Source organism: Mytilus galloprovincialis, chromosome 8 (genome assembly GCF_965363235.1).
Source record: "Mytilus galloprovincialis chromosome 8, xbMytGall1.hap1.1, whole genome shotgun sequence".
In the NCBI taxonomy this organism is placed as follows: domain Eukaryota; kingdom Metazoa; phylum Mollusca; class Bivalvia; order Mytilida; family Mytilidae; genus Mytilus; species Mytilus galloprovincialis.
Genome location: NC_134845.1, coordinates 55,695,904 through 55,719,507, shown reverse-complemented (window position 1 = coordinate 55,719,507; position 23,604 = coordinate 55,695,904). Strand labels below are relative to the sequence as shown.

At 30.2% G+C, this 23,604-nt stretch overlaps 1 protein-coding gene across 1 annotated transcript in view; it reads left to right on the top strand.

The window, feature by feature from the left end:
• Positions 1 to 19,157, top strand: part of LOC143043398 (uncharacterized) — a 49,123-nt gene extending 29,966 nt beyond the window's left edge. The window contains exons 2-4 of the mRNA XM_076215720.1: positions 14,173 to 14,344; positions 16,288 to 16,347; positions 18,717 to 19,157. Of these exons, the coding sequence (XP_076071835.1) occupies positions 14,173 to 14,344; positions 16,288 to 16,347; positions 18,717 to 19,156 (672 nt within the window). The 3' untranslated portion in view covers position 19,157. The remainder of the gene's footprint in view (positions 1 to 14,172; positions 14,345 to 16,287; positions 16,348 to 18,716) is intronic.
• Positions 19,158 to 23,604: the final 4,447 nt, after the last annotated feature.

Genomic DNA, 23,604 nt, shown 5'->3' with positions numbered 1-23,604 from the left:
ATCAAAAAGCTATCTCACACAGTACTATAATTGCCGGAATGTGCGCAGGTGTTACTCGAAACATTGAAAGACGTTGTGCTTTCGTCAATCTTTAAATCACAGCATGTCTATCCTCTGTGCACAACATTATCCTCACGGAAACATTAATGGTATGCATTGTTGTTGAAAAGATGGAGTTTGATTTTATGCACTGGTAACTAAACTAAGTAAGAGTAGATGAATTTAGATTTACTTTTTAAAGAAGTTTCATGTCTGTACCAAGTTATGAATATGCCAGTTTTCATCCATTCGTTTGATATGTATGAGCTTTGAATTTAGCTAAATGATTACTTACGTTCTGTTTTGAATTCTGCTCAAAATGCAGAATTTGCTGTTTCACTCTATACAACCTTGTTGGATCCTTTTTAATTTCAAATTGATATTTATTAGCTTCAATGTCACGTTCTTCTATTTCAAGGACAAGGCAACGACACCATGATATTGTGAAATCATGACGAGATAAGTGTCAACTTTGACGTACACATTTATTTATTTGGAACTAATCAACGAGTAATCAATTTCAGAAATGTCAAGCTGAAATTTTGAAATGGCAAAATGACCATTAAAAATGAAGAAAAGATGAATGTGAAATTTTGAAATACTAAGGCTTTTCTACCTCAGGAATAGATTACCTCAGCTGTATTTTGCAAAACGTTTAGGAACTTTTGGTCCTCAATGCTCTTCAACTTCGTACTGTATTAGACTCTTTTAACATTTTTGGATTCGAGAGTCACTGATGAGTCTTTGTCAGACGACACGCGTGTGTGACGCAAATATAAAATTTCAATCCTGGTATCTATGATGAGTTTGTTTCCAGTTGTATATACTATTTTTCTGCTATTCTTACGACAGAACCAATTAAAATGTTATCATTTTTTTTTAAATAAGAAAGATAATAACTATATTGTATAAGCTTGCACACAAACACTATGAGATACAAATCGTGGAATTAAATTTCCAACATTTATAGTGTTTTTACCTATCGAATTAAACGTAACGCCCAATTTTGCCTATCACATATCGTAATTCAAAAGCTTTTGACACTAAATATTATGAATCATAGATTAGAATGTTATTTCAAAGTACAGCTCAGTCAATTGAAATTATACATTATCGATAATTGATCAATAGATCAGAACTTCAATCAGTTAAAATTTCTTTTGGTTTTCAAAAAACAATAATATACATTAGCAGAGCAGACAGTTTCAAATAGTTCTATTCCATTCCGAATGCTTAAATGAGTTCAACTTTACCTCAATGCATTTTGCAATATTGATCAGACATCAAAGTTAATTTGGTATAGATTTCAAAGAAAGTATGTTTTCCTTTTTGCGCTCTTCTTGTCAATTTATTAGTCTTTTAGAGAATTTTTTCAGACAGAAATGTTATAATTGCGTTCAAAGATGATTTTCGTCTGGATCTGGTTGTGGAAAGTCCTGTAATTAAACAATTAAAAATTATGACATTGTATAAATTGTTGGAAGAAAACAAATACGTACATTTATAATCTTTGAATAAATAATGACGATAAAACGTATTAACGTACACAGTATACACTTGTACAATGAGAGAAACCCGCCAATGAAGCCCGTTTTGTACGACAGTATAGAATATTTTATATTCATCCATAAAAATATTAGCAATTACCTTCCTTTATTATATTTTGAGCTTGCTCAGTTAAGCATTTCACTTAAAAATGTATATGACAGGTGTGATTTAATCTGATTAAATCTTTGACATGTTGACAACTAATATGATGTAATTACTAAGAAATATATGGTGATTAAACAACTATAAGTGACAGGTATAATGAACTTCGAAATACTGATTTTATTTTTAGATACTTTGGTTTGTTTTTCTCCGTGTTTCAAACTTAATCCATTATTTAGCATTTGTAAAGTTTGGTTGTACTGTTTATATTTTTTATATTAGTGGTCAAAGTCACTAAGATAAATATGAATGTCTTTCCAAGGTTTCCACGGTATACAATTTTAAATTGTGGGTTTAGCCAAAGTAATTTGAGAACATTTGTTTCCATTACAACATGGACTACTGTTTTTTTCAGTAGCTCATGTCAATTCCGTGTTAAATGATTTCAAACAGTTATCAGCTATAATGAGACAATGAGGAAACATCATAGAACAGACTATACTACGTATTGTCAACACCATTATTTATCTTAATAAGAAAAAAATCTGATTGAAAAAAGCCTGATCATATTTTGGTTGTTTGTTTGTTAACATTATATTATCAAAATCCCTGGAGATATTTTGCCATATTCCGTTTGTTTAAAGATACAAGTATATTTTTTTTTAGCCAAACTGACTCTCTACTATGTATCTTAAGTACTAATGTGAAACTCAATAGGAAATTTAAAAAAAATCGTTGCAATATTGTTGTTCAAAGGTATTGTAGCAAATCTGCATTTTATATTAACTGGATATGAATATTGACCAAACGGTAGATTGTGATTACAATCTAATTACAATCTAATATACATCAGTGTAACTTCTAGGGTAGCAATAACTAGGTCATTGACCCAGAGTTCGGTTAATTGTTTACCTTGCATTTTAAGAACTAATTAAGCTTAATCAAAATAGTGCCTACGTGTCGAAATATTGACGATGTTAATTGATGAATTGATCGTTTGTTTTTTTTAGTATAGCGTAAAAAGATAACCCGGATAGGAGCTGACATATGAAACATGTCCTGTAAAAAAGATCTAAATATTTAAAGTGAAATAAGAAAAGGAAACCGTTGCTATACTATTGTCTTTTGGAGCGATTTGCGGAAATGAACATTGATTATGCGTGATTTGATAATTAAAATTTAATCTACATTAATTAACTATCTGGAGTTGTCATCAGGTCATTGCCCACCAATTGGTAAACACCTTAACCTTGTTTTAGACCAATATTTGATGATACTTACGCAAGTGTTGAATGACAATATGTTTTACGAGCTCATATGTTATTTTACAAGCATTTTAAGACATTGTATACAAATTGCCAGCAGTCCCACGAAAAAACAAAATATGTTTTCCATGTTTCAACAATTAAATACAAGTGTATTTAAGTCACTTTCATGAATGAGTAATAAACGTATACTTGTTTGTGGTATTTGACAATATATTTGACGTGAATACAAACATGTCTTTATCCATGTGACTCATTTATTCAAGGTTTTGAATAAGATAATATGATGGTCGTCTTAAATTCCAATTGACGAATTATGAATTATCTGTGTTGTATTTTTTGTTGGATCTGAAATGTTGAACGTTTTAACGCTTCCTAGTGTCACTACCTATGAGGAAACCTCACCAATTATATTGTAAAATGATATTTTGAAATCGCTTTTGATGAGGCTTCTGTCATTTCTATCTTTTTTTAATGTTATTAAAAGTCCATCCTTAAAATCTGAATTTCTTATTGTTTCCTTAAGGGAAAATTGTCTTGTATCAAAAATAATTGCTACTTTCAGTTAACATAACTTCCTGAATGTGACATTTTAAAATTGATACACAAACTTTAATTTGGTATAGTATAGGGAATAAAAATAAATTATATTTGTTCATTTATGCAAGTGAGTAAATAATTCATCAATTGAAGAGTATTTATTACTTCAACTGAATTAAATGACAATTTTTGACATTTGCTTTATTGACCACGGGGACAATTTTCAAACAAAACAACAACGTGTTTTCTAATTCAAAACACGCCAACATGTCATAGACTTGATAGAAAGAAAAGTGATGCATACTGGAGATTCCAGTAAAGAAACTTCAAGTTATGAGAGTTATCTAAATATTTCCATGTAACTTCCTATATTGAGTTATACTGAACGCCAATTGAATTTAAACATTCTAATCAAACTAGTGTTAAAATAACGAAGTAAAAAGACAATGGCTAATATATTGTAATACAAAAAGTGTACTACATCCATTCCTTGAACTATCTAAAATTAGATACTTGCATGTTCCCTGTTCTGCTATTTTACATTGAAAGCATTATGTTTTGTCATATCCATAGCATTAGGGAATATTGATAGCAACCATGTTTAAATATTGATAGTACTACGTTTGGAATATTTATAGAATTAAATTTCGAATATTGGACGCATTAAGTTTTGAATAGGTTGCTGTATCAGACTTATATTGTACAGTTAACATCATTTGGTACTGAACGTATCCTTGGATAGTTGACGAGAAATAAAATAGAGATGCCTTGGTGAACTATTGTAATATTGTATGAGTGTTTACTGTGGTTTTCATGCCTTTTCGTTCAGATGTCGGTGGCCATGAACATTGATTATGCGTTATTTAATAAACAAAATCAAACTTACATCAGTTACAGATTGGGAGATGTAGTACATGGTCATTGACCACATACATATTCTACGTTATAATTTGATTTTTTGTTTCTTTTTGTTAGTGCAATATCAGTTAGTACGGGCTTTTTTTATATATTTTTTTTTTATATAAATTTATTTCACTAAAGCTGTTAACAATGACCTTACCGCTACAGCTTTAACTGTGAGGTACCCTGCAATGGTTAGTATTTATAAGAACAGGGTTTTATAAAGATAAGTATTATTTTCTTATATTTTATTAAAATATTACAAGTAAATACAATGTTCAATAATAATATAATACAATTCAATACACTGATCTGAAATTAATGATATACATTTCTTCAATACATGTAATCAAATTAAATAACGCCCATATAATACATTTATCCGAAATTGATTGTCTGGCTTTTTTCTTAGTTTTGACAATGAGCTTGATGTTATTTGACAAGAATTGTAATAAGTATTAATTTATTATCGCTGTATGTTTCAATCATTATATATATTTGTAGCTAAATGGACTCTATATTAAGGTAGTCAACTAAATAAGCTTTAAGTAGACGTGTTTTTTGTTAACGCATGTAATGTACATGTATAAATACATATATAAACCCATGTGACACATCTAGTCACAACAATAAAACTAAAGACAATACTATGTACTATGATGTTCTTAAATTCAAATTAACGGAATACAATAATCTTTATCGTTAATTTTTTTTATATATGTATTGGATCGAACTATGATGCAATCATATATTCACATGTTTAAATATAGATAGCAAGTCAAAGCTTTCTGGTTTCCCTATTTATGATTGGTTCTAGAAATTTGAAAATTAAACATGAATGTTCAAGTGTAAAACAAATGACAACCACTGCTGTCTAGTTTGTATAACTGACAAATATCTAATTATTTTGTGAAATGATATAATTATGAAATCCATTTACAAAGAACAACTGTAATTTAAAAAAAAAATGTTTGGTGTTATAAGAATGTAATCTTTGAAATATAAACTCCTTGATGTTTCCTTAAGGGAAAATGTCATTAATCAATGAGTTGACATAACTTCTTGACACGTGATCTTCTTGAATATTAAACACCAATATTCAATTCTATATAGAAAATGAAATAATACTAAATGATATTTGTCATATAGATTGTTCATTAAAGCAAGAGGTTACATAAATGCGATATTTGGAGATTAAATATTACATAAAATGAACTGATTGACAATTTAAAACATATGCTTAATTAAAGACGTGATGGTTGGGGGGGGGGGGGGGGGGGGGGGGTCATAAACTAATATACTAACTTGTTAAAATACATCATATTGTCTTCACACCCCAAACATTGTAACTTTTGTCGAAGGAAGTTATCAATAGGGAAACTGAAATAGTCCCATTTATTACAAATCATGCATTTGTCATAAAACGGACTTGTGTTATGCGTTTACTTTTCTACATTGGCTAGAGGTATAGGGAAGGGTTGAGATGTCATAATTATAAACATGTTAAGCCCCGCCGCAGTTTTGCGCCTGTCCCTGGCCTTTGTTAGTCTTGTATGATTTTTAATTTTAGTTGCTTGTGTATAATTCGGAGTTTAGTATGATGTCCATCATCACTGTACTAGTACATATATTTATTTAGGGACCAGCTGAAGGACGCCTCCGGGTGCGGGAATTTCTCTCTGCATTGAAGACCTATTGATGACCTTCTGCTGTTGTCTGTTCTATGGTCGGGTTGTTATTTTTTATGGACAACTCAGCATTGCTATATATAGGCTATACACTTCATATTAATTGTTATGGGGTATATATTCAGGTACAACATGTATGCGATATTCATTTTTTCCCAGCGCATTCGTTATGAACAAATGTAACAAGACAAGTTAAAATGGGAGTATTACAATGTATCAGTATGATTAATTTTCTATTTACAAATCTAGAAGAGTAAATGTTTGTTATTTATTTTTTTTTCATTTCTCTCACATAAATAATACAATATAATAAGTTTCTTTTTATTTGATCTACATCATGAATATATCTACAATTTTAATACTTCTATTGTTATAAAAACAACGGATCGATATTGTCATGTATATTAAATCTGTCCATATTCTGTTTCATCAATTTTTTTCCCACAACATAACTTTAAAAGTAATAAACCATTCATTGATCTCTCACGTGATTGATATACAGACTGTCAACATCAATGATGAAATAATTGCATCCCTTTTATTTGAAAAATACACGTGGAAATTCAAATATTATTTCAATGCAGATAAGGTTACTATATTTCCACAAATGAAATTCGTTATCTGTACTTGATCACGGGTGATCCCTATTGTGATTGCAAATGTAATCTTTTTTAAAAGTTACAATAAAATGAAACTCTACACAAACGTGTTGTACATTCAAATTCACCAGATGTTAGTTACCACATGTTACACATTCGATCCAGAGTAACACGGTTAATATTTTATCATTTACAACTTTACTACAAGTTACGATATCATGTCAGACACTAACAATGTGAAAATGACATGGTTTTGTAAAAAGGGGGTAAATTTATATTTTTCATTCCTTTTTATGCTAAGAAGATAGTCATTTTTTTACCTTTTTAATATAATTTGAGGATGTTTTCCTTGCTTACTCGTGATAATCCATCATAATATCTAAGACAAAAACATAGCTAAATTAAATTTAACAATGTAACTTGTCCTCAACGATCAATATAACTACAAAGTAGTATAAAAAAGTGTTCAAAAATCATCAAGAATCAAACCAGATAATTAAGATTCTTTAAAATAAAAAAGCCTTATGGCTTTTTATATTGCTCTATTTCTCATTAATCAGGAATGTAATGTACTATTTATGACTCTTCTGATAAATGTTGATGAAATGCATTGTGTTTTTTATCACTATATATATTGTCAATTTTGTGCGTTTGGAATCTCTTTCAAAATCTTCTTTTTAATTAAAGGAGATAATCCCATCCAGCTTAACGTATACTTTATCGCTTGTACAGGAGACGCATTGTGTGAACATTGCTTTAATCCCCAGTTGGAGAACAATATACATTATTAGATTTTGAATTTTACCGAATACGAAATTGGTTGATATTTAATGTTATATCCATGGTTATATATATTTGTATATGCGATGTTTGCACAGGAAATGTTTTAATTATAAGATTGCATTTACTTAAACTCGCTTCAAAGTTCTTTTAAACATTGATATTTATAGTGGATTGGGAAACAAGTTTTGCAACTTATATTAATCCCTTTCAACTCGGTGAGTGCGAGTGCTGCCTTGTAGCTATGTAGTTTTGTCCATACGATAAATTATATAAAACCTAAATTTTATAAATTCATTCTGTAAATTCATTAGTATTACTTGTGTGTATTATATATACATACATGTAGGCATTGTGGATGAATTCAATAATTGGTACATCATAAAGGTTATTGCCAAAATAATTGTTTATGCTTTTAATTTCATAATTCCTTAACGTACAACATACACATGTGGTTATAATAATTACTTGAACAATGGTACTTTTGGAGTATTACAAATATATGCAGACCATTCCAATTTTATTTCAAAGGTATTTTCAAACGTAGTTGATCTGTACAAATAAATCAATAGGACATTGTTTTAACAACACTTTGTTGAATGAAGAAACTCGCAGGAGTTTTCGTTTACAAATTACATGTATGCATATAGGTTATATAATATAAATCATCAATGGAAAGGCACTGATATAATTAGGAACTTGTTTAAAAATAAAACTTTATCATATTTACATCTATGACTTGGTATTGTGCTAAAGTTGATGTAATTGATGTATCTATAATCATGATAAGTATGTTAAAGTTCATCAAGATATATCAATGACAAAAAAAAATTAGTTGCGATAGTATTGACATAATTTTTTATATGTTTTGTTGTAACTGGTATGCATTTTATTAGAACTGTTGGAGGACATGGATATTGATTAATTATTATTTAACTATTAAACAAGTATACCACAGGAGTTGTAATTATAAGGACTTTGAACTTAGTCTCGGCTATGCATTTTAGATTGTAAGAAAAACATTTTTTAAAGAATTTATAAAAAATGAAATAACAAAACTACCGAACTCGGAGAAGAAATTTACACGGTAAGTTTATAAGCAAATGGCAAAATCCAAACCTCAAAGACATCAAACGAATTAATAACAACTGTCATATTCTTGACTTGGTATAGGCATTTTCATGTGCAGAAATAGTGGATTAAACATGGTTCTACCGTTAGCCAACAGTCTCACATATATGACATACGCATAACTGATTTATAGTATGTTCAAAGTGCCGAAGATACTCATTAATGAACTCATAAAATTATTTTGACTAAAATAAACAACAGAAAACTGATATCTACTACTGAGACAATTAACAATTAAAAACACCCTGAAACGCCATCTTTGCCAAAAACATTAGGGTTTTTAATATTATTAATCGAATCATGTCTTTTACAAATGTGTAACGGAATTTTAACAGCCTCATGCCATTAAAATGAACTGTCAGTAACTTGAAAACACGGATTGTAATCATGAGGACTGTTTTATTTCGTTATATCTTGGATAGTATTGAACATTAAGATCTACGTGTCGTCTTAAATTTTAAGAATCATGTATGGTCGTTACATATGTGGACATGTATAATGATGCAACTATAAATAAAACAAGACAAGATAACCCTTTCGATGCTCGACAATCACACTACTCAATTATTTCAAATAATTCCGTCATGAATGTTTCTTACGATTTTCATATTAAAAGTTAATAGATACGTTTTGTACCTATCATTGATGTGTTCTAAAAGATTTGTTGAAATCAATAATGATAAGACCACTGTCATTGTTGGCATCAATATTCATTATCTTATTAAAAGTCAATCCTTGAAATATGAATATCTTGATGTTGTTCTTCAGGCAAAACTTTACTGTCTCAAAGATAATTATTACTTTCAGTTGAAATAACTTATTGATGTGTGATCTCTTGAACACAAAACACAAATTTCAATTCTTTATGGCAAATGGAATAAAACTGAATGACATGTTTCATAAACTCGTTCATTACTCAAGTGGGTACATACATGCTTCAAATGAAGAGTACATCTTTCTTTTATCACATTAAATGTTAATTTAGAAAAACAGGGACAATTTTCAAACAAATCTACTACATGTATATGTAATCTGGTTTCATTACAAATAAATAAATCCATGATAATATTAAAAAAAACTGTATGGGAATACAGTTTCGATTGGGTTAAAATAATCGTAAAGTATAACCTTGTCCTAATGTTTCAATTATTCTTTTATAATCTATTTTTTTTATTCTACTTCAAGAACACGCGTGTTTACATTCTGTCATCACGGTTTTGCCCTCGCATTCTGATGTAAGGACTTATAACAAGAGGTTTCGTATTTAAGGCCAACAAAAATCGACAAATTCGTATATGGAAAACCAAAAAAATTAATAACGGTACATTTATGAATATTTTGATAGTATAAAGGATTGTCTATATAAAAAAAACTCATGTTCACTTCTTTGTGATAATCGTAGCCATTTCAGTATCTAATATTTATAAGTCATATTCAAATTTGAAGTTCATAATACAACTCAAGGTTTGTCCTTCAGTTCTGTTTTTTATCTTAAATAAAAATACAATTTACTTATCTCTATATTTATAGAAATGTCAAGTCAATAGTGTCATTCATGTGTGCATCTATCCACATTCCCTTTCTGCCAATATGGTCCTACAACATGTATTTTGTCTGATACTTGTATTTGATTGTTCATATAATTGAAATACAGTCCGTCAACATACATTTACAAATTATGACAATCCTTAAATCGGAAAAGGAATACACGAGAAACCTCATATATCTCACAATGCAGGTTTGGTAACAAATTTTCTAACAAATGTAATCCTTTTGATCTGTGTTTTTTTTTCCTGAGTGATCTACATTGTGTTAATCACTTTATTTTTTCTTTCTTTATAAAAAAGAAAATAAAACTCTTTACAAAAGTGTTGTACATGCAAAAGTACCAGGTGTAACGAAACATATGTTACACATTCGATCGAGATTAACACAGTTCAATATTTTATCATTTACAACTTTACTATACATTACAATCTCGTGTTGGAAACTTGGAAAGTGAAAATGACTTGTTTCGGGAAACAGGGGGTAAGTTAAAAAATTTCTTCGTTTCTATTGCTAAACAGGTAACCATTCGTCGTTACCGTTCAAATATATCTTAAGGATATTATCGTGTTAATTAAGAAGAACTTTTCATAATATCTAAAAGCAATAAATAAAAAATAATTTTCTTTTAACGTGCTCTTAAATGTTTGACGTGGTAGTTAAAGCGTTCAAAAATCCCCAAAATGATAAAAATAAGATTTTCTAAGATGAAAATACAATTAATTCATTTGTGAGACGAGTGTCTATGTTTTTTCTTACGAAAAAAATGAATAGAATTTAAAGCAAAAGATGAACACATTAGGAATTGAAGGAAAAAAAAGAAACTTCAAAAATAAAAACTAAATGTATCTAATACTAGTTTTGTTTGTAGTTTTCGAACACTTGCCACATATAACGTTTATTTATCATATAAGATATACATTACTTAAATTAATTATGAGGTTTTGAAAAATGAGATATATTTGTGCTTTGAAATATTCTGTTAGATGTAGAGTATATGAAGTATAATGATGATAGAAGATAATAATCTACGCAATCGCCAGTCGCAGTCATTCATTTATCTCGATTTTTTAAAATGCAAGTTATATTATCTTTGCAGATCGAAGGTCAATTAAAGCATCGGAAGATAATCACGTTTTTCACATCGTCATTACCGACTTGTACAATCTGTTCAGGCTAACTATATTAACTGCGCATTTTTAAAGGTTGTGAAAAGAAATCATAAGCCAAAAGCCAGCAACTTTACAGTATTAAAACTATGTCATAGATTTCATGTTTAAGTTTGTTTTTTTTTTTTTTTAAATCAAAATATATACTGCAGTATCAATAGTATGTATGAGGCATTAAGAAATTATGTAGTACAGCAGTAAATGTGTTTAAACCGAAATGTATAACAACTCTGTAATATAGAGATAAGCTAATACCAGATAAATAAAATAACCATCATTGGGTTTATATAACCATTGTAAAAAAGAAATCTCGTAGTTAAGGTCACTGCATACGGACAAAAGTCGTTGAATTAGTGTTTGGAGTTGTTTGAAATTGTTTAGATTTATCCAAAGTATATACGGTCAGATTGAAAATAGAAAAAGTGTAGTTACTATTTTATTCAAAATAGTTATTCACTTTACGAATTGATTTACACTTTATTGAGTGATAGTCATTCTTTAGTTCTCATGTATGCGGTAAGCGGCAAGTACATACGGATAAATACGAGACTGTCATTTTTGTGAACAGATATATGTATGATACCGTATTACCAAACGTATGTAGCATATCAATTGCAGCAATGTGTGATCCCAACAACATGCAAATTGATACTACAAATCTTTCAAGTTGTTGTACAAACGTTTCGTTTACATTACGAAAACCAATACATCTTAAAATGGCATGGCAGTCTGAAATGCTTCCAAAAACAAAATTATGTACTGTTAAAACAAAAATAAGATTTATTTTTATGGGAAAATATATCAAACACTTGAGGCCGATTAAAGATATAAATCTATTTCATGCACCATATTGTTCGATAGTTCTAATGTTACAAATAAACAGCTTTATCTAATAAGCTGCCTTAAATGATTGTTGATTGACAATATGACAGAAAAGAATCAATCAAGACTTAAAATCTTACAATATATATATGGGGATTTCCCTCAACGAGATTTTCATAATAATTGTTTATTCAATATAACCATTCTACGGTTAAAGAGCACCTGAGTGCTAATGGTGTCTTAAGGATAAACATTGACATGTTGACTATATATTAGTAACATTGAAAACCGACATACAATTATGATTACTACGTAATATAGTTTGTACTGGAGAGAAAAGGTGTATTTTTTTTTAAAGTAATTATTTAAAAAAAAAGGAAATGTCTTGTGAAATTTAAAGTCACAAAATCTATTTTTATCTAAGTTATGTGTCACTATAACTAAGACATGACAAAATATAATTTCGTTATCTATTTTACTTTTTTTTCTCCGACTATTTGTTAATCAGTGTTGATATTGAATATAACCATTTGCTGATGATATATTTTTATACACAAAAAAAAGAGAGAAAAAAAAAAACCCAAACCTTTGATTTATTACACAAATCTCATACGCTTACTTCCAGATATTTCATCAGTACATGTATAATTGCAAGAAATAATAACTCTGAAGAATGGCGTGTTAAATTTTCACTTCACTTTCTTACGATTTTTTACATTAACGTTATTCTTCCTTCAACGATTTTGTATGTGGAACACACTAACTATACACAATATGTTCAATCAATTGCTAGAAATAACTTATCAGTTCTAAATGTATGAAAGTCAATGAATTTCTTATTGAAATTTAACAGAATAATAAGATTAGTAATATGTAAAATGTCGATCGATTATATGTAGATTGTATTGTAAACATTAAGTTACAAACTGCATGTCGTCGTGTCATATGTTATCGCACGTCATATGATTGTGCACGTCATATATTGTCGTTCGTCAAATGTGTTCGTACGTCACATGTGCATGCTGTTTTTGTATCATCCATATTTCGTCAGTTTCAATTACACACACCAACATTGTGACGAGGCTTCCTGTTACTATATTTAGAATGTCAATAACACAGAATGTGATACATTTAAAATATGTTGAACGTCGCTTTTAAAAGATATAAATTTAATAATTACAAAACTAATCTGTTGAGCCATCTGTAAAAAAATGCGTTCCTAGCAACTTAAATTAATATGATGAGAATCACGCAGTAAGCTCTGATAAATAAATTGTTAAACATCAAAACAGTCAATGATAGACGCTTCAGATGTTCCAGTTAAAATATGAATGCCCCGTTAACGTTGGTAGCCAATACTAATGACAATTGAAATAAGTACACAAACACGAGTATACTGTTATGATACTTGTTTGATTCAAATGCCAAATATGTTAGAAAACAATATATTTGTTGTATGTTTTAAAAAAGCTTTAACTCTGTACTCACTATGGTTCAACTATACCCATATGTCGTGCCCTATAAAAAGAAAGTTTATAAAGACTAGTGACCCTATATAAAGATAATGGCTTGTCTTTATTACTTTAAAAGTATCAATCATATGAATGTCATGACATTGTATTGTAAAGCTCATTTAATTCGTTTTGGTGATCCTTAAATGTATCCAACGTTTATGGCAGCTGTTCTTCCTGTTACCCATTCAATTACATTTTATATTCGACTACAAAAATGTAAGAGGGAAAAACAGGGGCAATACTAACAATAAGTACACAAAAGAGTGGTCAAATGAAAAACAACAATCCATGAAACGCAGTTATGACACAAACCCATGTATGAAAACTTTCAAATATTGAAGAATATAAATTAAAAGCTGTAATGTAATTGATATATATGTGTAGTCGTTGCATTCATGATACATAATGGTTAACTGAATCACATACTCCTGGTAGATTTTAAGTAGTAATGATAATTTACAATAGAGTAAAACATGTTTCCCTATTGTTAATTTTTTTATATCTTATTGGTGTATTTTTGTTATTTTCAGTCGTTTGACGATGAAAAGCAGTTGTGTAAAACATCAATTGATTGGAGAAAAAAAACTTGTGACCAAGAGCCTCAGTACGAAGCAATTATGATACAAATCCAGGAGGCAAACAAAGAGGCTGAAAATACGTGTGATTTTATATGTAGAAGTAGTAAAATAATGTGTCATACAGGTAATTAATTCATTTCTTATAATCCCAGATACGCTTTTAACTTGTCTCGCTAACGTAGAGCCTACTTGGCTGTCCTTTCCAGAGCTTATCTAATGAACTTGTACAACTAGCAATATTTTAAAACACTAATGCTTTTTCTACAAGTATTACTAATTTGAAACGTTAAGGTCTACTGGACATCATTCAGTTAACAGATGGTTCCATATTACAAACTCCGATTGCTTTGCCTTTCATGCCTAGTTTTTAGTTTTTGTAACCTTGATTTTTTTCTACGTGTGACGTTTTTTCTGTCATCGCTTTTTTAATCTGTAAAGGATTTTTATATGTCATGTTAATTTACATTAATCTTAAACAAAAGTGTCATTGATTTGTCTATTTCTTAAAATCTGGAACAAATGTCATGTGACTCGATCGGTTTTCTCTGATTGAAGCTAATCTTTCTATGTGATATGTGAATGTGGAAACCACCAAATGCGATAAGAAAGTACATTTATGCATTCCATCACTTTCTAGATGCAATCTCTATCTTTTATTAAATACTGTGCCTATCCGTCTAGATATTTTGTGTGTATTGATTTCGTTTGGCGACGGTCTAATACTTTAATTGATAGTTACATTCATTCATACAGTTTGTTGCTACAAAAACATAAATGCATGCGGTATATATTTCATGTGAATGGTTTAATACTACGTTTTGTTTACATTCTTTTTATCAAACGTAAAAATAAAAAGAATTCCGATATCCTATGAAAATTGAAATGGCAGCAATCTAATGAATACAAATGCTTTTTAGACTATACATGTACATGTACATACCAAATTGTTTTAAAAGTATTTCATTTTATTACAATATTGCTGTCTCATTCTTCTGCTGCACTTCATTAGCTATAAAACTCAATGTTGACAACATCTGATATAATTATGTTATAATGAAACAACAGACTCTCATTTCCTGCATGATGCAATTTTTTTAATTATACTTTAAGGAGAATGCCGACGCTCACATATTGTACTATAACGCTTATTTGTTGTTGTGCAATCCATTTCAAAAATAATTGGAGACATCCTTGACTATATGATGCATTACAATTTGGTCTATGCTCACGTCTACTGTAAAAGAATTTATCAATACAGATCTTATGAAATACATTTAGTTTAGTAAAAACGGATGTGTGTAGCTTGTTTGTTGGGTAAATATCTTTGGACTTGATTTTTTTTCTTAATTTATCGATATTTAACAATGTGTTGAAATGAAAGTAAATTTCAACAAGACTCTATCAATCGCTTATGTTCAGTCCAGGTGATATAAATAAAGGCAACAGTAGTATACCGCTGTTCAAAATTCATAAATCGATAGAGAAAAAAAAACCAAATCCGGGTTACAAACTAAAACTGAGGGAAACGCATCAAATATAAGAAAACTACGACACAACAGAGACACAACACCGAAACGTAACAGTGTTGGAAAATATTATTTATAAAGCCAACTGTAAGTGTCTGCCTTGAGGGACTATAATTTGTTAAGCCTGTAAATGCAGTTGACTTCCAATCAAATTACTGATTCGTTTTGTAACCAAGCACAAACGCACAAAGCATCCAAAAGCAACCACTGAATTACAAACTCCTCACCTGTACATGTGAAATCGGAAGGAATTTAATGTGTTCATTGGTACAAAATCCAACATTTATCTTGGAAAGACTTGTTGTGCAATAGTTATGCATACATATCGACACGATACCTTTTGTGAAAAAATGATATTTGATTAACACTGTAATGCATGCACTTCATGAATATTATGTATGATTACACAATATTTCATCACCTTCATTTAATTTAATTAATATATAACAATATACTAATCTCAAGGTTAGAAAGAATGTATAATTTTATTGAAACATGATATGGACTGATTGATGTGAATAACATTTCATTTATTTTGTAGTGTTTGTAACAGTGGTTGTTGGTTTATCAATGGCCTTACCGATTACCATGATGTCAGTAGGTAAGTTAATCTTGATCAATTATCAATAGTGACAGCAATATAACTTAACATTCTGAATATTACCAGTAATTATTGGGTTTTTCTTTATTCTGACAAATGTATTAACAAACTAGTATTAATAACTTGTGTGGAAACTGTAACCACATATAGCATGCATGTCTTGTCCTTAGTTTGCTCTGGCATTGGCATAAATACTTGTCTACACACATGCATATGTCTATTGCAACCTGAATATACATGTACATGTTATATTTGTCAATGAAAGACTCAAACAAACTTCAATCAATCAATCAATTAATTAATTCGTTCGTGTTGTTTATTTTTTAGTTTTCTATGTTGTGTCATGTGTGCTGTTGTTTGTTTGTCTTTTTCATTTTTAGTCATGGCGTTGTCAGTGTGTTTTAGATTTATGAGTTTGACTGTCCCTTTGGTATCTTTCGTCCCTCTTTTAATCATGTAAACACAAACGTAATTAAGGTCTTTCCTTTTTCAAAAGGGAAAGACCTTACTGTATTTCTTCTGTTTATTATTATTATTCTTCCGCCAAACTTTGACGAAGTTAGCAGCATTAACCGTAAGACGTGTCGCTTTCATGTTCACACTTTGTATCGGTGTCATGAATACCTATCTGGAACTCACCCTGTGAGTCGAAATATTTTGTCGGTTCGGAGTAATCCCTCTGAAACCCAAAAACCTTGTTACCGTTCCAACACCGTAACCGTAATAGGTAGAAAAAAAACAAAGGGTGAAATTTGTTCAGGACCAGACCCTGGTTCTTCGTCACATTTGAATAGAAAGGATTCAACGACTCATTGGTAGGGTTATGCCCCTATTAAAATTAACCGGTGTCGGTTGGCCACCCAAACTAAGAAACCGTAAGTCGTAGACACCTAGGATCTTCACCATTCATCATCAATTTATGTGACTTTGAAAAATACCTCAAGGTCAAATGTGTATGTTGACATTGACCTTTGACCTGACACCTTGTTACCGGATAATCTCAGCAACCATTAAACTTACAGAAGTTTTAAATAGTGGAAAATGTTTGGGTCATTACGGCGCAACTTTGTTACATTTTGACCGAAGAGATTTGACCTTTTTGTTAGGGGCATAACCCCTGTTTTAGGTTTCTGAAAAGACAAAATCAGCTTTTTCTATATAACCAAAGGTCCTAGACCCATGGGGTCTTCAGCAATCACATTGGGGACTAATGACCTTGACAAAGGTCAAAAGGTCAAAGGTCAAGGTCATGTCCCAGATAGCGAATTTAGTGTGTTTAACCTTATATAAAGGATATTTAGTGTGTTTTCAAGCTTTTTAAGGTTGACCTTGATCTTTGACCTTTCAACTTTTTATTGGATATCTCAAAAACGATTATACTTACAGAAATAGTAAATAGTGAAAAATGTTGAGTTGACTAAGGCGCAACTTTTTTACATTTTGACCGAAGAGCTTTGACATACCCTAAAGGGTCATAACTCCCATTAACGGTTTATGAAAAGACAAAATTAGCTTTAACTCTTGTACCAAAAGTCCTAGACCCATGGGGTCTTTTATAATGACATTGTGGACCAATGATCTTTACAAAGGTCACAAGGTTAAAAGTCAAGGTCATGTCCTAAAAAGCTAATTTGTTGTTTTTGTCATATTTTAACGGTTTTATGTGTGTTTGAGAGCTTTTCAATGCATTCTACGACTATTGGAACATGTATTTTACATTACGAAAAGGAAAGACCTCTCAATTGTTCAAGAACAATTGACATTTTAATTGGAACCTGCATTTTGTCAAAAAAAACAACAACATAGGGTAGCACATACAACTGATGGAATGTGTCAAAACATAACAACACAACCAAATAGCAAAAACAGTCTGCTGCCATCGGTGGCTGGACAGCACAGCGGGAAAATCCAGCATGAAGAATAATAATTGTGCATATTGAAGGTACTGCATTTGAATATATGTGTGCACTAAAAATGATTTTAAGTTAGGAATTATCTGTTGACCATCTTCGCTCGTGCATCCTCAGTGGCCTACGTTGGTGTGTCCATGCGTGTAAAAACTTAACATATATGCCTAAAACCTTTTAATACCATTCCATTCTAATTCAACTGCAGAGTAATAGTACTGAATGTTAATGATCAAAATTAAACGTTATTGTCTTGTTATATGCAAAGTTGACTAACTATATGTAGCTCACGAACCTGTTGGAAAGTGCAGTTCTGACTTGATTGACATTAGAGAAATATGGAAGTAGTTCTTATATCAAATCATCACAAGATATGCATATACTTATGAATAACAATGGTTGATAACTAGTAAAACAATGGCTAATAACTAGTATTTAAATGTTTTCCTGTTTACTTTTAAGGTGTCAAATACCTGAATGAATGTCCAAAACAGAAGAAAGTTCCAGTCTACTTACTGGTTGGTGGCTGCTTTGGGATGCTAAAGGTTCTCGGAACAATATGGCGAAATATTCGATACCGTCGCTATGACGACATGGATAGCTTCTATGACGGCCATGGAGGCGATGGTGCATTTGCAGCAAAAACGTATCACATGATGGACGTGATCATTTCAACTTTTTTATTAGCATGGCTAATAGCTGGTACCTATTGGGTTTTTGAAATATGGCAGCCACATTATAAGCAGTTGCTACATGAACCAAGCAATTGGTGTGATAAACACGTGTACATGTTTGCTGTATATCAGATTATTGGTTGCTATGCTTTTCTAGCTTTTCTACTATTAACAATGTGTGTATTGGCTTCTTGTTACAAATTTACAAATATTTTTGATCATTCATGATATGGCCGAATTCATATGTTCACGTTTTTTATATATATATATATATATATATATATATAATGTCTAAAAATAGCAACAATCAACATTCAATCTAATTAAGCGTGGATCAGTTTGTGAAAATATTATATATATTATATATGTATATAAAATTGCATAATGTATTACACGGTTGTGACGAACTATACGTTTAAGTAATTTGTGAAGATATTTTTTATTTTTCATAAACAATTATATTGATACTTACTAAATATTTTATTTTTTGTTTTGGGCGAAAACATCATATGTAGTTTGGACGACTTTGAGTAGAAATACTAGGATAATGTAAATAGTGACAATTTATATCAAATACGAAAATATCATGTACACAAAAAAGTATCAACGCATGACACGTTATCAAGGTGACAATTTTCGATAGTTTGTTATTTTATAGTTGATAATAACAGTTCATAGTCGTCGCAGTATAAACATTTAAAAACTAGAAAACAACACGTTCTCTTAGACATCAAAATCAAGTCAGTCACTCTAACCTTTGTTCTCCAACTGCAATTATCAATGTCCAAAATATTAAAAGGATGTACGTGTAGATATGACAAGTCAACCTTAAGTGAAACATTAACACATATATTTTTATTCTGGTGTTATGTCGAGTTGACTCTTTTCTGAAGTTGATACATCACTGGTTTACTTGCATATATGAAAGGTTCCCGTGATGAATTGTACAACGATTATATATATGTGATAGATGTATTGATGATGTGTTAATTCGACCAATTTGCTGTTGCTGTTTCATTCCACGTTCATGGAGATGTAAAAAACATCCGGACGTGTAAAGCCTACTTATATTGAAAAGTTGTTGTCTACTATCATATATATGTCATACATTGATCTGACATATTTGATAATTGTTTAATCCAAATGATCACGTCGTCTTTTATCAACCAATATACATTGATTTTTTTTACAGAAAACAATTTACCAAAATGAAAATGATATATATATGGCAATGAAGTATAGTTTAATATTGCGTTTTACTATTTGTACGTTTATGTGGAATAAATAAATGAATCATTTGAATAGTGAGTGCGTTTCGTAATATATTTGAAGGAATAGATTAAAGCCCATTCTTGCTAATTTGTTTGCAACGACATATATTCTTCTGCGACTTCCATACTAGTGGGAGGTTTAGCTAACTATAAAACCAGGTGTAATCCACAATTTTTTACCTAAGGCAATATATGTATAGCTCAGGAATAATACAGTTGTTTTCCGCTCGTTAGATGTGTGTGAGCCTTAGATTTTCAATTACATACTTTCAGTTTAAAATTTTCGTCGGTATTTATTTTGTATATTTAACTTTGTATGGATACTTTAACTAGCAAACACATTACTCAAAGATATATATCTCATTGGTGGGTACGCCAGAGGAGTGTCATGTCTATACAAAACAAATGTCAAGAATTTTTTGAACGTTAACCAATTTACGGTTATCATGGTTCTACATAAAATAGTATAGAATATTGTAATCAAAAATTAAAATAAATACAATTTGTTCAAAATACGACAAACAGCAAAATATGCTCTTATCTTAAAAATGTAAATAACATGTCTAGTTTGATGTTTTTTTAAAATGTCATCATCATGAAGACATAAATATATATCAAACAAATATCAGATAACTGTATGGGAATATTCTTTATAAAGCACAAACATGTCAGTATTCACCCCAGAAGCTAGCAAAACCTTTAAATAGACTTATTGAGAAGGGATACAGTTACGATACTGTTGTCAGGTCATTAAAAATTGCATATTTCGACTTTATAGGGTCGTTGCATCGGAACTTTCACCATTTAAAATTGAGAATGAAAATGGAGAATATGTCAAAGAGTCAGCAACCCGACCAATGAGCAAAAAGCAACCGAAGGCTTCCAATGGATCTTTAACGCAGCGAGAATCTCCCGCTTCTAAAGGCGTGCTTCAAAATTGACATTTTTAAGATAAAAGCATATTTTACTGTTTTTCGTATTTGGAACAAATGTATATGAAAACATTTAGTATTTAAGAAATGCATATCAATTGCAAATATGCTATAAAATGACAACTTACTAATAAAGATCCAAATTATATATTATATACTTACAGCCATTTTTCTTATATTATATGATACTCTCCCTCAAAAATTTGGAATTTGAAAGAAACGTTAAACGAATTATCTTAACTCTAAAGAGTAGTTCGTAAGCTAGGATCATTGGACATTTTAAGTTTTAAATGTGTATGTAAGTTCAGTATTCATATGGCTGAAGTTGAAGGACTGAATGGGGTTCCTGTTTGTACTGTATTCAGTTTTGTAATTCATTTCTTAATTATTTTTTTTAATTTTATTCAATATTATGGAGTGAATACTTTTTAATATTCTATTTCTTAGTGTGATCCCAGACGAAATTGCCATTTTTATCTAAGATGATGTGATTTAAAGTCGTACACTGATATACAATCCGAAAACAAACGTTGTACATACATTTTCCTTGAAACACCAATCACACAAATAGCCTAATTTGTTATTTTGTTGAATACATCATGATCATGTACCTATTATTTCTTTTTTTAAAAATGGATTAAAACCGTGTTTTTGCCAGATTAATAGCAGCAACAAGTATGAATATTTGTATTCCCGAAAATGTTTGATCTGATATTATACATGATTTAGCATTTCCGTTATATTTGTTAACGATGTTGAGTTGTATGGTTGTACTTAAAATACATTAACGGGTTATACGCGTTTTTATTTTGTCCATTTTAGAAAGCAAACAATTATTGTTTTACGTTTTAAATTTATTAACTTTTGGTCATACAATATAAGGGCAAATAAAATTAACGGTACTGATTTTCTTGCACCAGATGCGCATTTCGACAATACATGTCTCTTCAGTGATGCTCGTGGCCAAAATATGCAATTTAAAGTTATATAATACTTATACATTTATTGTGAATTCTGTTTACAATGTATATACCACATAACATTTTTGATAATGAACATCGTTTACATTATCAAAAATATTAACTACTGGTTAATCTCAATATACAATGCATTGTAAATATTGAATAGATAAGATTTTTTAGGTAATAATATAAGCAAGTACGATATATAGACAAGATAGAAATAACAATGAACAAGTCGACTAAAACCAACCAACAAATCAATGTGAACTACAAAAAATAATAAATAAATCTCAAAGAACAACAAAGTACTTTTGTCCACTCGTTGACAGTTTTGTTTGTACTTGCCGTGATCATATTGTATTTGACAGACAATACATAGCAATAATAAAATAAGTGTAGTTGTGGTTATGTTGTTCCTCCAATCAATTTCAGGATAAGAATATAAAATTTCCAAACAACTGTCAACAATACAGTTTTGATCTGTCGCCATGCGTTTCTAATGTTTCGTGGTTACTAAATAACGCCTGTAACTATTATACGCTCAAAACACACCTATACAGTTGTTATCTATGATGAGTTTATTGTTGAACGCTGAACCTTATTACAGACGACATAGTATATAAATTGGATCCTTTTTTAAAGAGTTTTGTAAACATTGAGTACTTGTAATCTTATTTGCTCAATTTGGCATATACACCTAAAACTATATCTGTCTTAAATAGATAAACAGAAAGTGAGAATGAAGGAATTGGATAAATATTGTTTCAGCTTATTTAACTTTGAGATTGGAGAGTTTTCCTGTTTTGTCGCGTAATATGATTGATACAATGTTTCCTTCTAAATTAGATTTGTGGCTGGAATTTCTATATGTTATCGAATAGAAACCTTAATCATACACGGCCAATTTAATTGCTGATATAACTACTAGATCTTATTTCTTAAAATATTAATAATCAATTCAAAATATCGTTGAAATTAATAGATATAAGAAGATTTTGTATGAGTCCCAATGAGACAATATTTGTAAAGGTGAACAATTATAAGTCAAGGTACGTTCTCAAGACGGAGCCTTGGGTCACACCGATTAAAGAGCTATGCAGTGCCCCAAACATTACCAGTGTCAAACCGATCAAACACAGAACCAACGATATAATCTATGAAACACGAGAATCACTTATGATTCAAACCAACAAGCGACAACCACTGAACAAAAACGATATTCAAAATATAAACAGCGACGTCAATATCCAATACTACTTAGCGTTGTTTTTTTCTGCTTGGGAAGGACCATATTTTTGTCTACATTTCCGATCTCGGAATGTCAAGTATATTTCAAGTACGTGTATAAAGGGTGCTCACTGCATTATCGTGTAACAACAAGAAGACCCCTTATCGTATGATATTTCATGAAAGACCCCGACGTGAAATATATTAAACAGTTCAACTAAGAACATCACGGCTTAATTTAAAACCGAAAACTTTACATAAACAAAAAATACCAGTCAATGAAT